The 23,653-nt window shown below is 46.8% G+C and overlaps 1 protein-coding gene across 13 annotated transcripts in view; it reads left to right on the top strand.

Moving 5' to 3' along the window:
- Positions 1-23,653, top strand: part of MTSS1 (MTSS I-BAR domain containing 1) — a 1,344,348-nt gene that overhangs the window by 1,158,532 nt on the left and 162,163 nt on the right. For all 13 annotated transcript variants that reach the window (XM_069621598.1, XM_069621599.1, XM_069621600.1 and 10 more), the window contains one exon: positions 15,582-15,679. In XM_069621598.1, coding sequence (XP_069477699.1) covers positions 15,582-15,679 — 98 coding nt within the window. The remainder of the gene's footprint in view (positions 1-15,581; positions 15,680-23,653) is intronic.

Below are 23,653 nucleotides of genomic sequence, written 5' to 3'. Positions count from 1 at the left end.
GAGCGTGCAACATATTCGAGCATATGAAATGAGGGCAACTGAAGAGCACCATGCGGCACACTCGTATTGGTGCTTTGGTAGCAGCATTCGAGCGCACACAGTGAGGTATGTTTTTCCCTCTGAAGTCATTTTACTTAAACGGCTTCCCATGTACAGGTTCTAAAAGTGCCCTGGTGCTCCTCCTGAGACGTGGCAAGGACAAAAATTGTTCTGCCCAATCATTTTGATCCTTTCTCTAAAACAAAACACGAGGCTTGTCTTGCAGCAGTGCAGCCCCCATGATTCCTCTTCCTTAGTTATGACGGGCGGCACGGAGGCCTTCCAGGCAAGTGCAATTGGAAAATGAGCTGTCCTTATCTAGAGATGTTTAAAACACAGATCATTTTTCATTTTGCAGTTACACATCAGAATAAGAAGCGCGTATTCCAAAGCACTTGCTTGCAAGGCCTCTCTGCCATCACGAGGGCAGAGAGGCTAAAGAGCACTGCTGCAAGTGCCAGTCAACCCAATGTTGTATTTCATGGAAAGCATATTTAAAATTGAAGTGAGCTTTTAAAAATATATTTACTCAATAAGTCAATAAACAGAGGTGAGTGAGAAAGACCATGAGCAGTAAGGCCTGTTGCTTAGCAATCCCCTCCCCCAGAACACATAACTAACTTAACTTCGGCCCATGCTACCAGCTTATAAAGCTTACAGTGTAGCACACTTAGCTTGCCTCGGGCCCAGGGCTTAGCTAGCTGCTGGGCTATCGGAGCGTGGGACTTCTGGGACATGTGCCCACTTGGTTGCCAGTGCTTGGTCAGTATTTATGGTGAATCTAACAGCAGCTGCGATCGACCTGGTAAGAGCAGCATACAAACTAGGACTGGAGTTGTTCAACTCGACAGCACAAGAACTAGACATGTTGGTCCGCAGTGGTGGTCTGGCACTAACTGAAGGTATTGGGAGGTTGAGGTTGTGGGTGGACTTGTGACTGATGTTCATTGAGGCTTACTTGTCTCTCTTCTCTGTGTCTTGTGTGTATGACATACGCGTGCCATCGCATAAGTTTCCCTTTATCAGTTATTTGTAAAGCGTGCTGATAGCAGTATCATCGGATGCACCGTTGCACACACACACACCTTTCCCCAGTTGTTTTTAATGTTTGATGTTGATGCGTGTCAAGTGTATAGCGTGCTGATAATGATTGCGATTTTACTAGTCACTGCAGCCAGCGAAAGCAATGTTTCGTGCAGCAAGATTTAAAATGAGGCAGAGTTTTATTTACATTGGGGCAAAGTAGCTGGGCTATTAGGCAGGAACCGGACCTCACGTTGCCCTATGTACAGAGATAGATGTTTAAAATGTTTGTTTCTGGCCATACACCAAGCGATCTGTGCGGGTGTTGCCGAGAGAACATAGTCTTTAAAGGCATAAAGATGATCCGCATGTAATGCAGTTGCATTGAATTTTAGCAATATCGGGGGATCCACTCTTGCACCTTTACAACACACACATTTTATTTTTAAGGTTTGATGCTGGTGGGTAATAATGGAAAATAATGCTGTAGGGTAGCGCAGCAGGTTAAGTAACTGTTGCTGAGATGTCAGTTCTTCTGCCTGCAGATTGGAATCCAGGGCATTTTCCGATCGATCTGTGTACGGGCCAGGCTCCCTCGATTTGTTTGATTCCAGAGTGGAGGTATTTCTGTGCCGTAGTAAAAATCACTTAACTCCCTGTCGCTCTGAGAAGATTGCAATGAGAAAAGCTCCGTTTATGCAGTGCCAACAGCCTTCTATTCTATGCCCAAACTCATTGCCTACATTTTCCCTTGAAGACGACACTTATCTTGCAATGCGCGTATGGACTGGCACTGTCTCACAGAAGGTATGGGGAGGTCGAGGGTGGGCCATGGCTCGGCGCTGATGCTTCTTGTCGCTTTTATTGTCTATCTCATGTGTGCACAGGTGTCGTTGCTAGCATGATCTTGGTGTTTATTTATTATAAGTGCCCTGAAGAATGTTATTTTCTTTGTTGTTTATTGTACAAAACATAATTTTCTGGGTGCAGGGGAGACGCGGGTAGGTGCCCCCACCCTTCTGTCATCTTTTGTGCCTGAGCATTCACGCAAACTAGCTAGAATAATAAAATCGACTGGCTGTCGTAACAATTTTCAGTTTCGCGCCTTGCATCAATTTTCGCTTGATGCATATAATACAATTGTCTAAGCTATATAGATGAACATCGTGATTGCAGTGATTTTGAGCAGTATCATTGGATGCACTGTTGCACACACACCTGCCTTTCCCCAGTTGTTTTTAATGTTTGATGTTGATGCGTGTCAAGTGAAAAGCTGCAGAGTACCACTTCAGGTTAGGTAACTGTTGCTAAGATGACAGTCCTTCCGCCGGTAGATGCTAGGAAATTCCCCTCCCCCACCCCCAAATTCCATCAGAAAAATGTGCTATAAAATACACCGTTTCAGTCTGAGTAGGGGCCAGGCTCCCTAGATTTTTTTGATTACGCAGCTGTTGTGAATTTTCTGTCCCCTTATGGTGGTCAGAGAGATTGGCATGAGGAAAGGTCCAATTCAGATCAGTTTCACCAGTGCCCAAGCCCATTTCCCACCTACAATTGCTGTTGAAGGCAAAATTAAGCTTGCAGTCCTCACTCACCGTAATTACATGTATTGTAACGGTGCAGGATGGGCAAGCCAGGTTTACTGGGTTGGTCTTCGTTACCCTTTTGATTTGCGTACTTACGCAGTGCATATTCACAATTAGATAAAGCTTATGCCTTAATAGGTTTGGCAGCTTTTGTAAAAGATATCTGTGTGATACTTATTTTCGTACCTTAATAAAGTGCTTGCGGTAGATTCGGAAGTGGAGAATCCAGTACGGAAAGAGCTACTAGTACATAGAAAATAACACATATCAAAATCATGGCTCCCCTTTAAAGAAGGGGAGGTGTCGCTGTCGGCTACTTAGAAATGATTGGACACGACTGGTTTTGACAATCCCATTAAGGGCACTGGGATTTGGGTTGTAAAACAGTGGATGAAATGTTCGAGGGAGAAAAGGCCGAAAATAACTGTCTTTTCGCCCCTGAACATTTCAGCCTTTGCCCTTGCCCCCACCCCCCTAATTCCCTTGCGTTGGCACACTTCGCTGTGTGCCCCCACCTCGCTCTGTCCCTGCGTTACCTGTTCCATTTCACTTCCGGGAACTGGCGCCGCAGGGTCCTTTCCCTTTTTTTTCTTTTTTTTTCTTTTTGAGGACTGGCTGCGGGGGACAACCCTGAAACCCCCACTCACAGAATAGTGAAAAAGGGTGCAGGGGACACCCTCGCAGCCCTTGCCAACGAATAGTTGTACTTTTTGGCCATTCGGAATTTTCAAAGGGCCAAAATTCAGCCAAATCTCCCATTCAGGATTTTAAACCGTCTTTTTGGACGTTTCCAGGGCACTGCACACATGCACACAGCAGTGCTGACACAGTATTGTGAGAAAAGAAATCATTTACTTTATATATCTTAAACCTTTGTTGGAAGCACAACAGCAAACCACTGACTGCAAGCATTATTGAATTGTCATGATGCCCGCTCCCGGGGAGCCGGTTCAAGCCCTGCGTCCCCGAAAGCGGACATCCAGTCCCCAAGGAAGGACCCAGCAACCCCATATAGGGGCCCTTTGGACAGTGTCCTGGCGCCATAGGCGCCAGGCTCATTATGGAAGTGCTTGGGTGCACTTACCTGATGCAGACCATGCTGCAGGATCCCAGCCTCCTTGAGGCCTGAAAGGAACTACTTTACCTGTGGGACTAATTTACCTTCCGGGCGTGGTCGGTGAAGGATACATACCTGATTGGAGGAAGGATACATACCTGGAACTTCTTCCAAGGCTATTTAAACCCCGCCCGAACAGCCACACGTGCTTCGTGTTGTTCTGCATCTAGCAGCTGGATGCTCACCATGTCTGCTCCTGCATCCTGACTTCTGCCACGCCTGCCAGCATCCTGGATCACCTGCAAAGGAAGAGAAGAAGAGAACAGAAGAAGGAAAAGCCCTTACCTGCTAAAACCCGCATCCCGGAGACATCTCGCCGACAATCCTGAAAAGGAAGACTTTAATTTAAAAGCTCATCGCGTCGATCGCTGCAGCGCCGCATTCCACTCACCTTTACAGGGCGCATCCATGTTCAGCAGCGATCATCCGGATTCGCAGTCACGCCCCAGCGCCTAGGGAGAAAAAGACCAGAACAAAAGGTGAGAGAGAGCAGGGAATAAGGAAAGCTAAATTTCCATGTTAAGACTTACCTGTTGATTCATTCCCTCTTCATTTCGGGTCTGTGCCGCATCCTCGCATTTCCGGACCCCGGCCACTAAGGAGAAAAAGAGACATCAGCGTTAATGAGCGAATGAAAAGACATTAGCAAAAACCGCTCATTAAAGACTTACCTGATTTCTACAAGGATTTCACCTCTCATCTCGGGTCGGTGCCTGTTCCCTGGCATTCCGTACCCCGGCCCCTATGGGGAAAAAGACACTAGCATTATCAAAAAACTTACCTGGAAGCCAAGCAAGTTTGGTTCTCACCAATCCGAAAATCCAGTGAAGTAACTGGATACCAACGCGCCCCTGCATCAGAAGCAGTATGGAGAGCTCGTCCTTCCAGACCCTAAGGTGAGAAGCTATGTGGAATCACAGAAGGGTTTCGAGGTGGGTGAGAGGGGAAAGTGGGGGGCTGATTGCTTTACCCCGCAGACAGTTAATCCCCTATTTTCGCCTACAGAAGGATAGTTCTGCGAGCCAGACAAGCCAGATTTGGGGGGCCCGGTCCAGTCCGTCTTCCGAACCCTGCGCATCACCTTAGAAGAGGTCACAGCAGCGCGAACCAGTCCAGCGCCTCCGTGGGAGTCAGGTGAGCTTTACATGAATAGAGCAGTGGCAAACCACAGCAAGTGCAGTGTAGCAATGATGGGTAGGGTACCATTAGTGGTTGTGTGTCCGATTGTACTGTGCGCATGTGTTAAATTGCGATAACCACAGTATACCACCCTTTCACACGGCGATTATCATGCCGTCAAAAAATCAATACAGTGACACCCCACTCTGTGCTCTCAACTTTAATCCAATAAGTGAGACTTATAAGGAATACTAGTTCTTCATCTGAATAGTCAACCCTAAATAGTTAATCTGTCAATCTATATCCTTCATTGAGGGCTATCGATGATCTGCATCCGCTTCCCTCATCTGTCGCATGATGCATCACCCTTTCTTCTCTTACCACTGCTGTTTCTAATTCCAGAGGAATAATTTGCCCTTCTTAGTCCTCATCCATGGGAATTTCGGCCCTGAACAAAAATGCATCAGGCATCCTTATTATTTTACCTGCCAATTTGGGTAACCATGTTAATAAAAACGTTCACTCCATATAAGAATACTTCCTCGTCTAGAGGGACTCCCCTAAAGGCTTTCTTTCCTGCAAAGGCTAATATAAATTCCCTCACATTTATGTAATGCATGCCTGCAGTCGAACACACTATGCCTTTGTCGGTAAAAGATATCGTCATGTTAGGTTTTGTCATTAAATCACATCCTAGTATGTTCACAGGTGTCTGTTTAGAGTATAACAATGGCATGGACATGTCGTGTTCCCCTATAGAAATGGGTAATTTGCCTGTTAATGGAACTAAACTTGTTGCCACAGTAAATCCCCGAGCATTCATGTCAATGCCTGATCTTGGATATTTTGGATATCAGTCACAGGACGGAGTTGCTCCAGTGTACACAAGAAATGAAAATGTCTTGCCTCATAGTGTCACCTTGACTCTTGGGGGTGTGGTGTTACAGATAATACTGAACACATTAGGTTGCCCTGTGGGCTGTCCTATTGTGGCTATAAATTCATCCCTGTGCCTAGTTTGAGTTTGACTATTTGTGTAGCTATGTGTCCATCTGCTATTGTGATGTGCATGTCTGTTGCATTGGAATATATTATTGTGGGGTGCCTGTTGCATTTGCATAGATGCTTGCTGTTGGCTGCGCCTGTAATGACTGTGTCTGCATTGGTACTTGTTGGAATTGCTGCGGTTGTGACAATTGTGTCTGTATTGGCACTTGCTGAAATTGCTGTGGATGTGGCCATATCCATCCCATATATTCTGCGTGTGATCTTGGGCATACTATCCTTGTGAATCTGTATTATATTGTGGATCATATCCAGTACCCTCTCTTGGAGATTGCCAATTCTCTTGTTGCATGCTTGCTCTGCCTCTGCATACTCTAGCCACACATCCTATGTTTCAACAATTCCATCATATCAAGAGCTGTCCACCATTAAATCCTCCCCATCCTTGAAGTTTTGAAATCCTCCTCGCCCTTGAAGCGCCTTCCCTCTGCTTCTTTGCATATACCTATACCCATTCTGATCTTCGGCATTGACCAAGTTATTTTGCTGTGGGAATTCTATTTGTGCCGTGCTTCCCTCATTACTTGTCAACATTGCTCCCTCTATGGCGAACTTTGATAATTTTTTCTGCACCAACTTTGTTTTCTTGTCTGTCTCTTTTAGCAGTCAGCAATAATGCACGATTGCCAATTGTGTATCTGGCCATGGTTTTGCTTCCATTCCCACCTGTTTCTTTAACTGCCTCTGCACTGGCTATGGCAGTCCCTGACATAATATGTAGTAAAATAACGCTAGTTTTATCCCATGCTTTGTGCTTCCCTGCACGCCATCTTTCCAGAATATCCTGAATAAAAGCAATGGGGGATTCATCCCCCCCAATCTTTCTAGTCATTAGAGCCCCAATATCCGATGTATCTGGATATTGTACTCTAAGCGCTCGCCATAAGTCATCTCTACAGTTATAAAATGGCGCTCCATCGTGCACTGTGTTTTGTGCAGTTACTTTTGGATACCCAGCTCTTTTCCAAATGTCATCAGGTCTTTTCCCTAGGATAGCTGATAATAGGCCTTTTATATTGCCTATAGCTTACGACATTCCTGATGTCCTTTTCTCCAATTCCTTACTCAATTTTCCCATCCCGGAAGTCAAACTCTGCAGCGTGCATTTTAAATTATCCTTATCCATTTGGTGCCATGGTATATATTGTGGTTGACCCCCTCCTTTCTCTAGTAGTGGGAACTGTGAAAATTCTTATCCTTTGTCATGCCTACCCACACTCCTTGACGTACAGGCAGCATTATCATCACCTGCTTGTTTTCTTCCTGGCAATGACCTTAGTCTGCTCTCATAAGGCAGGGACGCATCCCCTAGTTTATGCAATCGTACTGGTGTTTGTTCAGTATATGGTATAGGTTCCACTGTTTTTCTCATAGGGTCCTCTAGATCTAACCATTTACCCCTTAATGCTCTATTCTCTTGAGAATCCATATGCACCCTCTTGCGTCTTCTTATTTTGTCTCCTTTCCTCGTCTGGCATTATCATACCCCAACTCGTATGACTATTGTCCTCTTCCGCGTCCTCAAAATTGAACCCACTTAAGGATATAGTTCTAAGATAGTCTGCTCTGATGTCATTTAAGCTTCTTCCTATTCCTCTAAAGGATGCTCCTTGTTCGCCCTCTTGAGTTCTATACCCTTCTTTATCCCTCAGTTGTCTATATAGTTCCCCCATTCTTGTTCCTATGCTCTGTATCGTCTTTCTCCATGTTGGTATGTCTAATGGTCCTCGCCATCCTCCACGAGACAGTTGTGACCCTCTCTCCTTTCCTCTTCGGTTTGCTCTTGCGTTTCTATGGGTATCATGCTTCTGCTGCATAAATATTCAGTCTCATCTTTAAATCCCATACTTCTGTTTGTGTTTTCCTCCCTTCTCCTTATTTCCTTTAAGTCTGCTTCCTCTCCCCTTCTTTGTAACCTATGTGCTTTCAATCTTTAGGCTTCTACTTCTCGTTTCTCTTCTTCTAACCTCTCCTTCTCCCTTTTTGCTTCATGTTTTCTTCATTCTTCCCATCGCTTACATTCCTTGTCTCTTTCGTGTTTAGATAGCCTCTCTGCTTCCTGCTCTTTTACTTTCTTGTCTTGCTCTTTCCTTTCCTCAAACTCCACTAACACCTTTGTCATCTAGTTTGAGCAATATTTGTCCTCCCATCCATTCGTTCTGTACTATTGTTGTACCATTAGCTATATCTGTTATTCTCCTTTGTTTCTCTGCCTCTTCTTCTAGCTCTATCTGCTTGTTCTTTCGATCTGTTTTCTCATCACGCTGTTTACTTTCATTGCATGTCTGTATATATTTGCTTTCTTCCTCTTCACTAGTATATGCAGGGGATTCGTATGGTGGATTAACATACCCTGCTGCTGCTTTCAATTAATTTAGAGGGTATAATCCCTGCTCTTTATTCTCTAAGTCTTGTTTCTCAGGAGGGGAAAGAAAATGAGCATGATGCTTACTTAAGGCTTGGGTTCAAATATTTCTTCTTTAGAAGCCAAGCCCTATGGATATAACAGGCAGACCCATACACCACAAATGGGACAACACTCTGCTGCACAAGAGTCATTGCTGCTTCAGTGTCTCTGGTCCCAGCCACCCTCAACACAGGTCTCGGGTATATAAGCTGTAAAGGTTTTGTTTTGGAACAAAGCACCATGAGTGTAACATGGATCTGGATGCCATCCCGCACATTGGACATTGATCAACATTTGCTGGGTACCATGAAGGCGACCACTGGGATAATGCCTAACCTTGCTCGTAGTTATAAAGACCTTTCATATGATGGAGATATATAGTCCAGATAGGCCTTAGGACCAAGATGGCTAACCTTGAGGTATGCAGGACCCAGTTTCAGTTCCTTGGCATCGCATAGCAGCTGGTCTTGGGCACATTTCACTAATGAATCTTTAATTATTTTCTTGGTGCCCAGTGGCTGGCATTCTGGGTTAACCCAGAGGTTATCGCCCCCCCCCCCCGCTTCGTAAAGTGGTTTCCTTATATGGCAAAGCCAAGGTATGGATTTCCCACCATCTAAAGCCATAAGGTGGGTCAGTGCACCTTTCCAGCCCTTCCTGGTTCCAAATACTAAGCCATAAAAAGAACTGGTTTAAGCTTAAAATGAGCAGCCACAGGATTGACATTAAGTTCAGAAAGTACTAAGGAGGAAGGAGCGCTCTTAGGGACAGAGACCAGCTTTTATCGAAATGTTTGTTTGCTTATTATGAGGGTGTGTACGTTGGCGTGTCCCCATAATTCTGCCCCATACAAAGATGCAGGTAGGGCCTGCTTTTCATATAAATTTATTGCAGGGGAAATGGCGCCTCCCCTGTGTTTTACATGGAATGACTTAAAGCACTCAGTTTCTCCATTATGCAGGCTGAGCGGCCCACCTGGTCAACCCATCCTCCCGTCTCTTGGAATCTCACTCCAAGGTAGTCAAAGAATTTTACTTGGGCGAGCTGTACTCCTTCCACCTTTATCACCAGTGGTGTGTGTTTTGTAAATTGGGGCTTGAACACCCGTACCATAAACTTATCAATGTTCAATTTTAGGTCTAGCTCTTCACATTTGGCTGAAGATATCGCCTTATATTTGTTATGGGACATTTTAGGGCAATCCTGGCACCCCTTCAGCAATGCATCAATTATTTCTTGGATATACAAGTTAAAAAGAATGGAAGCCAGGGCGCAGCCTTGCCTTACTCCCATGTTAACAGCAAATGATGTGTTTTCTCCCCCTATTCCATAGTGGACTGTGGCGCTATTTCCCGAGCATAGTAAGCTGGTGATCTTGATCAGGTTGTCTGGGATTTTGCATGACTCAAGGATGCTCCATAATTCGTCTCGGGAAACTGAGTCAAAAGCCGTCCTTAAATCTAAAATCGCTGTGTACATTTTCATTCGTCATAAAACGTATTTCTGAATTTACAAATACAGCATAAGGCATTGGTCCAGAGTGCCCGTATTTCGTCTAAAAACTAGCCTGTAGGTCGGTAATTACATTGTTATATCGCCCTGATACCTGCAGGCTTCAGCGTGATATAAATAAATAAAAAACAAATTATCAACCCTGTAGGTGTGTCAGGATAACCTTCCCAACGAGTTTTCTCACAATGTCCAATAGGGAAATTGGGCGGTAGTTCACCAGCAGGTTCCTTCCTTCTTGTATAGGGGAGCTATCACTGCCTTGCGCCATAACTCTGGGATTGAGCCCTTCCTAATGATGGAGTTGAAGACCATGCAAAGGAGCGGGCCCAGATGTCCACCTCATCCCTAAACAGGTCTGCTGGATTCATGACTGGGCCCTCTGCTTTGCCTCGTTTCTGCGAGATTGCACGTTTGACTTCCCCTATAGTAAGACGTAGTGGGGCAGCTTGAGTACCCTGGCATCGACTCTCCCACAATCAACCAGCTCGCCTTTCGTCCGCGAGGCCCCTCCGGGGCCGAACAGGAATTATTTCAAAGGGATATCTGTCAACCCTATGTTGATCACGTTCTTTTTAGTTTTTTTATTTAAAAAAAATATATGTTTTGGTGTACCGCTCACCTCCGGGGACTCCGCACTCGTCTGGCTTATGGCAGGAGTCATCGATCATCTGGGTTCTAAGTCTGAGCTCTAGGTCGATTAGGCCAGAACCATCCATACTGCTAAGCATCTGTGTGCTGGATGGAATTGCCAATAAAATATTTCAGACCAAATAACCAGACGGACCCAAAGGAGATGGTAAAATACTGCTTTAATCTCAAAGAAGTAAAGCAGGGTGAAGAAACACTCATCAAGTCGATTCATGCAAGATCACAATGTTTTTCCATTTGTACTTCGCTTATATAATGCTAGATGTGTCATCTATGATGTCATCCTACGTAGCAAACTGTAAAACCTCTCAAGGAGTGGGATTGGATTAGGGGATCATGTCTACCTATAGAAAATGTGTGTGTTAAAAGCTGTGAGACACACCCTAAGCTACCTCTATACACGATGTGTAAGGCACTCCTCATAGCAGAAAATGTGGCAGTGGAATAATGCTTTGCAACATTGTATGTATGTAAAAGTGTATGGCAGGCTATTCTAATTGGTCGGCAACCCAAATCCAACCTTGGACATTCGGCTGGCTAGCAGCACGTACATAGAAACAAAACCCAGGTGTTTGGCGATAAGTCAACTCTCCCCTTGTTTCCCAACTAGGCCACCCTCTCATCGGTAGGCCTCATGCCAGTGTTTTCTCTGTTTGAAGACTGACCTTGCCCGTCTGCACTGTCTCAGGGACATTCAAGGGAGTGTAGGCACATCATTATCTTAGCTTCAGGCATAATGAATAGTCCTTGTTTGTGAGTTCATCACGTGGTACAAGACCATGAAATGTTCCATATCGACGGTGCATTTAACACTGTTTAATTCAATTATACTGGCTGCAGTTGCTCCTTTTGGCCTTTAGAGAGTCCCATATTTACTCCAGGCCCTTTTAATTGTACAATATTTGGCATCAGTAAATGTTCTTGTTCCTCCGAATCTTTGGGAAATAGGTACTCACACACGGTCTGCTCGCTAGACTCCCTTTGTGCTTTTTCTTCTCTTGAAAAAGCCTCCTTGGTTTCAAGCCAACATACTCCTCTATTTTGCAAGGAAAACAGCTTCTTCATCTTTGCACATTAAGATCCTGAGCTCGTATTTTGAGGTATCTGGATTGATTGACATGAGCCCTCGTCCATCTTGTTCTAATGGTCGTCCTAAATGTTGAATATATATACCTGTTATGGCCGTGACTAAGGAGAATGCGTCCACCTGCTCCTCTAAAGTTTCATTAGAGATGGCATGTATATGCTGAATAAAGGTGGCGAGAGACTTGATCCTGGTGGATGCCACATTAGATGGTTCATGTTCTTGAGGTGAAAGGAGGTAGATGGACAGAAAACAATCTGTCTGTGTGGAAGAATTGTATGACATATATATTGTACATCCTACTTAGAACAACCAAATAGGAGGCTACTTGTTACCTATCAAAGAGGCATACAAGACTTGTCATCTTTTTTTATTTTTATCAAAACCCTATGGTAAACTGCTAACCTTTTGCTAGGAATTGTGGCAACATGGTTTTCAAATAATTGATTAGATGGCAGTTGCTGTGTTTTCAATATGTGGTTACTGGACCGATTGCTTCTGATTAATGGCAAGAATGCATGTGGCATTGAATCAATGAAAATCTGTGAACTATTGGGGCTGATGGGAATTAGTCTGATACAGCTAGAGAGCCAATGATTGCAGACCCCTATGGGCTTGCAGAGAAATGGTTTACATATGTATTAATATTCAAGGAAAAGGTAATGGCAACACAATTCGAGAATTATCTAGCTAGGCGTTTGTTTATATTGGTTGGTGGGGTCGTCAATTAAATATGAGCCATTGTCAAGGGCTTGTTGTCCAATGTAGAGGACTAAAGGCACCCTTTTTTTTAATGTTTACAATTTGCCAGCTATTTCAGGAAGCCACTGAACATAAGGGTAGTACCATCTTTGAACTCCACTTGGCACAATTTCAGCTTTCCACAAGCTGCTCAGAATTGCAGCTTCCTCGATTTCAAAGGGTGACATGCCATCCTAGTTTTGGGAGAGGGCAAAAATCCACAATTAAAATCAAATGAAAAAGGCAAAAATACATTTCACTGGTGTACTTATTTTTTGTAAACAATGCCAGAATGTCTTTATACAAGGCAGGAGCGCAACTGGATACGCCACCTAAGAACAGGAACAGGATCAGGAGCTGTATTAAGGTGGAGACCAGGGAGAGAGAGATGAAGTACAAATATACAGTTTGTAAACCTAATGTAGTGGAGAGGCTCCATGGTGTACCTGTATGCCTTGATCCGGAACCTCCTGGATGGGTGTGCTGGTCAGGAACTAAGGTAACCCCAAAGTAGTATATGGAATCAAAGAACAAGCACAAAAATACTCCTAAATACCTAAAAGCAAGAAAACAAAACGGGGAGTGACTATAATCAATTCCCCAGCGCTTGCATGGTACGACTGTTGCAAGAACGATGTAGATGCGGTTCTCTTCTTTTAAAGAGAAGCTGCATCCCTGGATAACGGAAACGTGGTGCGTGACCCGTGTTTAGAGGAAAGAACCTCCTAGCATGATCATACACCACGCACCGCTTGGAAGGTAGATGGTGGATCCCGCAACCTCCGTCGTGGTATATGCAACAGCCTTTTCTGGGTCCCCGCTCTGGGATGAAGGTGCCTCGGAGACCGGTAAGACTTCTAAAAGGAGTGGGTGTAGGGTCTTTAGCCTGGTTGGAAAAAGGTTTGCTAAGAGGTTGGTCCCGCAGACCTAACATTTTTCATGTGGTTTTAAAGTTTCATGGTTTCTGCTTCCAAGGGTACCTCTCGAGGTAAGTAAATATGTTGAGCATCACAGGGTTATGCTTCTCTGATATTTTTAAAATCTGCAGGGAACTAGTCAATCCTTCCGCAGTCTCAGGCCCTCTGCAACGCACTGGCCACACACTTCACCACTAAAACTCTGGACATCCTGAGCACCCTTGCTACCCTCTTCCCCAACCCCTCCCTCTCACTCCTTTGCCTCCCACCCTCCTTCTTCCTTCCTCTCTCTCTCTCCTTCTCCTTGCCACCTGTCGCACCTGATAAAGTCACCAGAATTGTTCGCTCTATGAAGGTCTCATCCAAACAGTTTTCCCCTTGCTCCTCCAGAACCTTCAAGGACAACATTGGCTCTCTTGCCCCTGCACTCGCCGACTTCTGCAACCACTCTTTTTTGCTACTGGATCTTTCCCCTCCTCCCTCAAGCACTCCCTTTTGTGATCCCTCCTGAAAAAACCTTAAGCAGACCCACCTGTCCAGCCAACTACTGCCCTATTTCTATCACCCCCTTCTTCAGGAAACTGCTGGAGAAGCTGGCCTTTCCCCAATTTACCTCACACAATGAACTTGTTGGCGGTTTCCACAACCATCAATCTGGAGTCCGAGCATCCAGAGTCACAGAAACTGATCTTCTGAACACCTGTGAAGAACTGCTTCCATCTCTGGATGCTAACTCTCCAGCTGTCCTCATTCTACTCTCTCTCCTCTGCCTTTGACATGGTCAACCACTCCATTATAAAACGATTCCATGATACCCTGGGGATCTCGAAGCGGGCACTGGACTGGCTGGCCTCCTTCCTAACTGACCGTTTGCCCCAGGTCATTCTGGGCCCCTTCTCCTCATCTACTCCCTTCTCCTCCTGTGGTGTCCCCCAGGGCTCAAACCTCTGCCCCTGGCTCTTTAACACTTACCTTGCTCAGCTGGCACTCCTCATTTCCTCCTTCTCCCCCCAACTTCCAGTGTTACTCAGATGATACACAACTCTTCTGCAAACTTCCTGCTGACCCTCTTGCATCTTCCATGATGCCGGACTGCGTATCTGCGATCCAGTCCTGGTGCACTTCCAACACTCTCTGCTTCAATGCCAGCAAGACTGAGATCCTTCCTATTGGGACCCCTGTCCCTCTTTCTTCTCCTCACTCTGGCCATCCTCTATGGGCTCTCCCCCTTCATCTGAAGCCAGAAATGTTGGAGTCATCTTTGACTCCTCTCTTTCCTTCCTCACATTAAGGAATGGTGCCAAGAAGTCCCACTTTCAACTCTTCCTTTTCAAAGGAATTCTCCCTTTTCTCACTCTAGCCCAGAAGCTGAATGTTACCTGAGCCCTGGTCCTCTCTAGGCTTGACTATTGCAATAGTCTTCTCCTGAATCTACCCTCTTCCAGTCTACGCTCCCTCCAGCTAATCCAGAATACAGCAGCAAGACTTATCCTTGGTTGAAAGCCCAGGGACTGCCTCTCCACTTCCCTAAAAACTCTTCATAGGCTCCTGGTTGTTGTACGGATTAAATTAAAATCCCTCTGCATCATCCGCAATGCTGTCAGGGGCCTGGGACCACGCTATCTGCAACTTTCTCCTACTAAATACTCTCTCTCTAGACCTCCACCTAGCTCTGGCACCAACTCTGTGTGTAAAGCGTTTCGCTAAGCAGAGGGCCGGAGGCCGATCTTTCTTCAGCTGGCTCCCTCTTGTGGAACAGCCTCCCCCCTTCGTCTATGTCTTAAGCAGGACCTCCTCAAATTCTGAGAGCTCAAGACTTTCCTCTTCACCTCCTCCTTCCCTCCTCCACTAATCTGAGTCAATGTGATTGGTGACCAGGGCCCGTATGTGTCCTTCTGGGTCCTGGCTGGAAAGACACAATCGCCTCAGCATCTGCCTACTCACAGCACTTGCCTTGCCACCTTCCTTCAGCCTGTAGGCTTGCACTCACCTATCTAGTGCGGCTCCACGCCTGATAGCACACTAAGCACTTACATCTGCTGCTCAACCACGGGCGTGGACACTCCAGCACCTTCCCCCCACCCCCCTCTTCTCCCTGCACTTGTACATTCTGAATACTAACCAGGCTTAGTAGGTGCATGTTTATACTCCACTGTATTTATTGTTTCAATCCCATGTTCCCTCCCTGTTGCCCTGTGAGCGCTTTGAAACAGAATTGACTTGCTGTATAAGTGCCTAACAAATGCACAATAAATAAAATATTTTCCAAAGGCAAGTATCAAATAAGGTATTGTTTCTCATGAACGGTTGGTTTTGTTTTTAGGTAATCCTGGATCTCAAAGGTTCAGATTATAGCTGGTCATATCAGACACCGCCGTCCTCTCCTAGTACTACCATGTCTAGAAAATCCAGTGTCTGCAGGTATGTGTATTTTATGCATGTACAATTGCCTCCATTTCCATAGAATGTGTGACAGCAAGATAGTTGTGTCCTCATAGCATGATTTCGTAATCATACAATCTACGTAGAGACATTTTGTTAGTCTTCACATTGCAAAACCACTAGCTGTGTGCGTACCTGTGATTTAACTGCCTTTGAATGCACATATAATGCCAAACAGTCACTGTTGGCAAACCATGGTTATAAACCCAAGTCTTTCATTTCTCTCACTGCATGGCAATTCTAAAACTGTTTTGCTCTGGTCCTCAGCAAAGGTGTCTATTTGTCTTACGCTACAGGATTGTTCATTAAAAAAGTACTTTCAGCCTATTTGACATATTTCACATCAGCATTTCCTAAGCAGTGTTTGTAGGAACTTAGTGGTTTTTTTTGTTGATTTTGTTGGGCTTCACCCATGCTTTATAATTAAGGTACATAGGATGGTTAAGTTGCAGCATGTGCTCGACCAGCTGGAGGGAGGAAGGAGATTTCCTGTTAACCCTTGACCTGGAGTATGCTTACTTCCAAATCCACATTTATTGCAAGCACCAGAGGTTCGTGCGTTTTGTTGTTCAGGAACGACATTACCAGTTCAAGGCTCTACCATTCGGCCTACAATCGGCTCCAAGGGTATTCATGAAGTGCTTGGCTGTTGTCGCAGCACAGCTTTGTCTCAAGGGAATCTACATCTATTCCTACCTGCACGATTGGCTATTCCGGACTCACGTGTTGTCAGTGCATCACACTGCAGAGACCATCCAGGCTCTGGCCTCTCTGGGGTTTTCGATAAACTATCCGAAATCCTCCGTAGTGCCATCTCACAACTCACTATTCCTGCGATGCCGCCTCAACACACTATCGTGTCTAGCGACGCCATCAGAAGACTGGATAAAGGCCATCCTAGCAAAGGTCCAATGGCTGTCGGCAGCTCACATTGCAACAGTACGCTCCATCAAGTCCCTACTCGGGAGGATGTCCTTGTGCATTCATCTAGTGCCCTTTTGGAGACAACAAATGAGACCCCCTTTAGGAGTTTCTGGATGCCAGATGGGAAACAAGTTGCAGGGAAGAACAACCATATCAACCTCAATCTGGCCTTCCAGCAAGCCCTACACATTGGTGGTTCTTTCGCCCTCCTCTTCCCCACAGCGCTCACTTTTCACACATCTGCTCATCAAGCAACACTCAAGACCAACGCCTCTCTGGAAGTTTGGGGCAGCAACACACACCAGCTGTACGCCAGGGGCATTTGGCTCCTGGGTGAAAATGAGTTGCATATCAAGGTCCTAGAACTGCAGGCAGTCTTGTGGGCCCTGAGGTCTTTCAAACCTCAGCTGCAGAGGGAAATTTGGTCCAGGTCATCACGGACAACACAACCACGGTTTTACATCAGGAAGCAGGGCGGGACTTGCTCGCCCATTCTCTCTCGGTTGGTGCAGAACCTGTGGCACTGGGCCATTGCTCAGTAGATGTTCCTCATTCTGTTTCCTCTGCCAGGCGTTCACAACAGCATTGCAGACTCTTTCCGCAGGGAAGTACGTGCTTTCACGAGTGGGAACTCTAGGCAGACCGAGGTATCTCTTCTCTTGGGAACTCTAGGCAGACCGAGGTATCTCTTCTCTTCAGCAAGTGGGATCACCCTCGGATCGACCATTTTGCCACATCGTCCAACTCCAGATGCCAGAGGTTTGCCAGCAGGTATCCTCTGTGGAGCCTTGCCACCTCCTGTGGTTGTATGTGTACTGCTGTGTAATCATATTCATGAGTATGTGAATCTGTGTAAGACCCCATGCTGGAGAAGGACCAGGTTACTTACATGGATTCACATTCGAACCCTCCCTCCTTCCCCTCTCAGGTTCTTCTTGGTTCTTACTGCCAATTTACATGCACAACCATATCTGAAGATGGCCACTAGGAGGTTGAGCTTAGGGCAACAAATGTCATTGGCTGGGGCAGTATGAACCAAACTAACAGCAATAGGCTATAGAAGCTATGAACAGTTTTAGCTTTAATGCAATACTGCTTTAATATTACTGAGGATTCCCAGCCCGATGACGGGGAATATTCATGAGCATGTGAATCGATGTAAGACCCATGCTGGAGAACCAGAGTTACAGGAAAGTAACTTGGTTCCTTAGGAGAGCTTGGATCACTTACCCTCTGCTGGGAAAGTTCTTTTGTGAGGGAATCTTGGACTGCTAAGGCTATGTTTCAATAATATGCGAGTGTAGCTTTCATTTCTGGGGGCCTTGATGTAGTTCAGTGTGTGGGTGCTTGCACTGCTCCATCCCGTGCAGTTTCATCTCTATGCAAGGGGGACTTCTACTGCTGTGCCAGACTTCACTGATATTTTTGTAGTGTTGAGACCCATGACATTCCTGTTCTGTTACCGTATTTTTGCGTCATTTTTTTTCACTGCAGTTATTTTAACTGTGGTTTTTGTCCCTGCTGTGTTTGGCAAAGTTTTTTATTTAGTTTTGTGTGTTTTTGGGAAAGGGGATTTGGGGGGTGGGGGTGGTAGGTTAAATGGGGGAACCGCCCCATTAAAAAATAAACCTGCTTTGGTGAAAACAGCAGTGGCAAAAACATGTGAAACGGTTCCCTTTACATGTGAGGAAAGAGATCTACTGATGTCCATGGCATAACTTGTCTGTCGGGAGAGGGAGTATGTACTCCTGAAGCCTATGTTACACCTGTACTGTAGAGCCATTAATTATCTGTTCTGTGAGGGTATCTTTTACCCATGCTTAACTTGCACGGATCCACTCCACCTATTCAGTTTGCATTGCTGTTTCCCGGATTAAAAATGCTGTGTTTGTGTGACGAAAGTGTGATCAGTGCCTACTCAAGATGACCTGTTCTGTGTGAGCGAAGCATTAAAATGTTTATGCTGCTGTTGTACCTATTCTTTGCACGCAGGGGAAGCCCACATTGTTGGTGCTAATCTGCTCCATTCGTGAGAGAGTATTTGTTCTACTGCACATTGTGGTTTATCTGTTAATTTGAGAGATCTGCTTTTCTGTAATGATGTTGACAGCTGTTGCATAATAATTTCCATACAGTTAACTTATTTGTATGAGTCTGCTGCATTTTCACACCCTTAACTCTTTTGTGCAAGACAAAACTCATGTTTACTCCTTTGAAATTTCATTTACTCTCAAAGTTTAAACATAGGGAGTAAAATACTCCCACTTCAAAATCTCATCTGGCGCACTAGCTCTAATGGTTTGGTTTGCCTTTCTATATAAATACTCGAAGAGATTCATACATGTCTGTTTTAGCAGTGAAGTATTTCATATGAAGTCCTGCTACACATACAAAACTTTCCATAATATTGTTTTAAAGTGTACTTTTAATAATGTTAGCATAAGTGAACAAATGGAGTGTGCATTTGGAATATTTTGCTCAGTGTTCACTATTCCTTGAAGTTCTGTATTTTTTAATACCTAACTTTAGTTTAGGTGTTTGTGTATTTTAGCCTTTTGGCCATGGTTTCCCATTCCTTAAGGTATCGTATTGCTTACTTTTTGAAATCCTGTTTTTTCCTAGTCTGATAAAAAGGTCCAACATAACGGTATCTTCTAATTGGGCATTATTGCCCAATCCATTGGGCAATATTGCAGATATGTACTGTCACCCGACTTACACGCCTGTGTTAAGCATGGAAGAATGAGGAGTGATCAGGGCACTAGTGCCATTATCAACCGGCCATGAGGCAGGGTCATTAGCTGTCCCAAAGTGACTCAAATGGTTGATAGTGGCATTAATCGGCTCCGCGATGGCCAAAATTGTCCTTTGTGTTGTGGGCAGCCATAGAGTTTTGGAGCACATCAGTGGGCCATGATGATGATGCTGCTGCCTCTGCGGTAGCGGCAGTGATGGTGAAAAAAGCAAGGTTGGTGATAAGTGGCAAAGAGTACAATCCTGAAGGGCCTAGCTTTCCGATTCCGCCGGCTCAGCCGAGGGATGTGGCTCTGAACATTCTGTCGACCCTTCACACCTTGGTGTCAAAGATCCGGGAAGATGCCACTGGGCCCCGTTCCAGTGGTCCCCCAGAGCCCCATTCAGCCTCCAACTAAGACGAGGAAGCGTCAGACGCCCCCATTTCAGCCTCCACACCTGCGTCTGTCCCCATCCCCCCCAGTAGGGCCAGACACGGGGACGGATATGGCCACGACTATGGACGATAACAAGGATATCGTTGCAGCGGGTATCTGCTTTTGCCTAGAGCATCCCGACCGGAAGAGGTGAGGACGTTCCACTCCATGATCGCCAGAGCCTCTGAGCTTTTTCAGCTTGTGCCCAAAGAAACCAGGAAAGAGGGTTTCTTGTACCAGAGGCGCAAGACCAGGAGGAAGACAATCATGGCGGTTCCCATTCTAGACGACGTGTGGGGAAGAGGGCCTGGCCCTCATGAACACTTGCACGGCTCGAGCTAAAGGAGAGAGACTTAAGAAAAAGTATTGAGTGCCGGACTCTGCACCCAAGTGCCTGAGGTCGCAACCATCGCCGGATTTGGTGGTATCGGCAACAACGAGGAAGCGATTGACTAACCCATCCTCGGTCCCTCCAGACAGCGAGGGGAAGAAGTTGGATGCTGTGGGAAGGAAAGTGCTTTACACTGCGGTGCCCACTATCAAGACGGCCAAGGCACTGGTGATCCTGGCCAGGTATGACTGGGAGCTGTGCTACAAGCTGGGCCCTATTCTGGAGTTCCTCTCGGACAATAAGAGGATGGAAGCAATCGCTCTTTTCCAGGAGGGAGAAGTTGCGGCTGATCACACCATTACTGTGGCTTTGGACGTCGCCGACACAGGTTTCCGGCAGATGGGGAACGGTGTCTGCCTTCGCCGACAAGGCCAGATGAAGGCCACGAATTTCTGGCAGGAAATCCAGGCGAAGGTGTTGGACACTTATTTGGGAAGGTCGTCTAAGAGTCCCTCCAGGCCATCAAGGCAGATACAGAGACAACCTGTTCCTTGGGCACTCCAACAGCAGCGCTTTTCTTTACACTCCTCCAGTGGACAGTCGAGCAGGTCGTCAAAAGGTTTCTCCTCTTTGTACCGCCAACGTTCCAGATCATGACCCAGGAAGCCTACAGAGGCTGGTTCCAGGCCTACGGTAGCATAGGTCAGCGTTGCCGTCACCCGCAGGGCGCCGGCCCCTAAACAGGCCAGAAACCAGCTGGGATGTTGGACCCCCACACATGCTCCCCAGTGGCGGCCGTCTGACGAGGTTCGTCAGCGAGTGGAAGAAGATCACCGCCGACAGATTGGTGCTGGACGCTCTCGCCCAAGGACACACTCTGGAGTTTCAGTGCAGGTTTTCGCTGATCCCTCCGTTGTCCCGTCAGGAGCAGCACATTCCTCAGCTCCTGGAAGAGGTGCGGTCCATGCTGCGAAAAGAGGCGATAGAGCTAGTTCCCCAACGGCTCCTGATTCTATTCCAGATACTTTCTGGTCAGGACGAAGACAGAGGGCTGGAAGGCCCACCCTAAACATGCGACGTCTCAACAAATATTTAAAGTCCCAAACATTCAGGATGGTCACGCTGCAGCACGTGCTTCGCCAACTGGAGGAAGGAGACTACTTGATGTGGCTAGACCTGGAGGAAGCCTATTTACCTAAGTACCTTCCCACTCACAAGAAGCATCAAAGGTTTCAGCGTTTCGTAGTGCAGGGCCAGCACTACCAGTCCAAGGCCCTACCTTTCGGATTGAAGTTGTTCCCCAGAGTGTTCACAAAATGCCTGCCACCAGTGACGGCCCATCGACGTCTGCAGGGTATACACGTATACCCATACCTCTACAACTGGGTCATCTGGTCCCACTCACGGGAGTTGACCGTCTGACACACCGAGACAACCGTCCAGCTACTGACGGACCTGGGATTCTCCGTCAACTATCCGAAGTCCTGATTGACACGATCGCAGAACGCGCTGTTCCTAAGAGCCAGACTCAATACTGTGTCCCGCCTGGCGTCACCCTCGGAGGAGAGGGTAGCAGCCATTCAAGGAAAGGTGCAGCTGCTGTTGTCAATGAAGATGGCCACGGTGCAAACCAGCAAGTCTTTGCTCGGCATGATGTCCTGCATCTACCTCATCCGGCTCTGCAGGTTGCAAATGCAACCTCTTCAGGAGTTCCTGGATGCTCACTGGGTACAGGTGTCCAGAGGCTTCGCAGACAAAATCCCGCTCAACGAGTTCAGTCAGGTGATAAGGTGGTGGGGTGCCTGCTCCAACATCACCCGGGGGACAGGGTTTCAAAACCCACCATACTAGGAGATGGTCACCACGGATGCTTCCGCGGAAGGTTGGGGAGCCCACACCGGATGTCTGCATGTCAGAGGCCTGTGGCTGCCGAAGGAGAAAGACCTCCATAATCAACATCATGGAGCTACGGGCATTGTTCTGGGCCCTCAAGTAATTCCTTCAGTCGCTGAAGGGCAAGGTGGTGAGGATCTTCATGGACAGCACCACCACCATGTTCTACATCAGGAAGCAGGGGGGGGCATTCTATCCACAGCGCTCTCCAGGGAAGTGCAGGGCTTGTGGGGCTGGGCCGTCAGACAAGAAATGTTCCTCTTCACCTAGCAGGAGTCGAGAACACCATTGCAGACTCCCTCAGCAGGGAGTAGCGCTCCTGCCACGTGGCATGACCAGGTGGACCATGTTTTCGTCAAGTGGGACAGACCAAAGATTGCTCTGTTTGCGACGGCGGCAAACTCCAAATGCAAGAAGTTTGCCAGCAGATTCCACCAACCGAGGAGCCTGAGGGACCTGTCTCCTTCCCATGGGAAAGACTGTTTCTGTATGTGTTTCCCCATTGCCTCTCTGGCTACGAGTCATCAACACACTCCTACAGTGCCAATGCAGGATGATACTAATCGCCCTGGCGTGAGCAAGCCAGATTTGATACCCGGACCTTCTCAGCCTGTCGGCGTAGCCTCCGGTCAAGCTGCCGGTAGTTCCTGATCTTCTCACCAGAGGAGGCGCAATCCTACATCACAACCCAGGATCGATGAACCAGAGGGCTTGGATCCCGCAGCCCTAGATTTTGGAAGATACGAGCTGCCAGCGGACTTCAGGGAGGTCCTCACAAAAGCCAGGGCGTTGTCGACCTTGAAATGCTACTGTCACAAGAGGAAGCATTTTTCTATGTGGTGCCGGTCACAGATGATTACCCCTTTGATGGTCACGGCTCCACAGATCCTGCCGTACTTGCTATTCATTGCCATGGCCGGATTGGCGCACGCCTCCATCAAGGTGCATCTGGCGGCCATCTCCTGCTACAACAGGTAGACAGGAAGATAGTTGCTTTGGTCCCATCGAGTCGTCATGGAGTTTCTCAAAGGTATTTTCAGATCTTTCCCACTGGTGAAGGCTCCTACCTCGGCGTGGGAACTCAGCGTGGTTCTGACAAGGCTCATGCGGGTTCCCTTTGGGCCTCTGCATTAAGCTCCACTTGAATGTCTCTCGTGGAAGACTGATTTTCTAGTGGTCATCACCTCTGCCAGGAGGGTAGGTGTTATCCAGGTCCTATCCTGCAAGCAGCCATGCCTGACTTTCCATAAATCGAGGATGGTGCTATGTACGCACCCCTCCTTCATGCCGAAGGTTCCGTCGGAATTCCAGCTCAACGAGCCTTTGGTGTTACCTGTTTTGTTCATGAAACATTCGTAGCCAGCTGAAAGGGCCTTGCATTCGCTGGAAGTTGCGTGTGCCCTGAAGTTCTACGTCACACACGCGAAGAGTTTTCGGAAGACTACACAGCTGTTCGTAAACTCTTCTTTTGTACCATGGGAAGGCCTTGTCCAAGACTTCCATTTCAGGGTGGCTCTCCGGCTGCATCACGCACTATCATCAGTTGGCTAACCGGCCGATGCCCGGCCATCCCAGAGCGCACTCCACTAGAACGATCGCTGCAAAGACGGCGTTTCCTGTCTGGTGTGTCCCGGT

The sequence above is a fragment of the Ambystoma mexicanum genome, chromosome 5q (genome assembly GCF_040938575.1).
Source record: "Ambystoma mexicanum isolate Mex_15411 chromosome 5q, UKY_AmexF1_1, whole genome shotgun sequence".
NCBI classification, from domain to species: domain Eukaryota; kingdom Metazoa; phylum Chordata; class Amphibia; order Caudata; family Ambystomatidae; genus Ambystoma; species Ambystoma mexicanum.
Note: the sequence above shows the minus strand (reverse complement) of the source record. Positions and strands in the feature narration are given on the sequence as shown.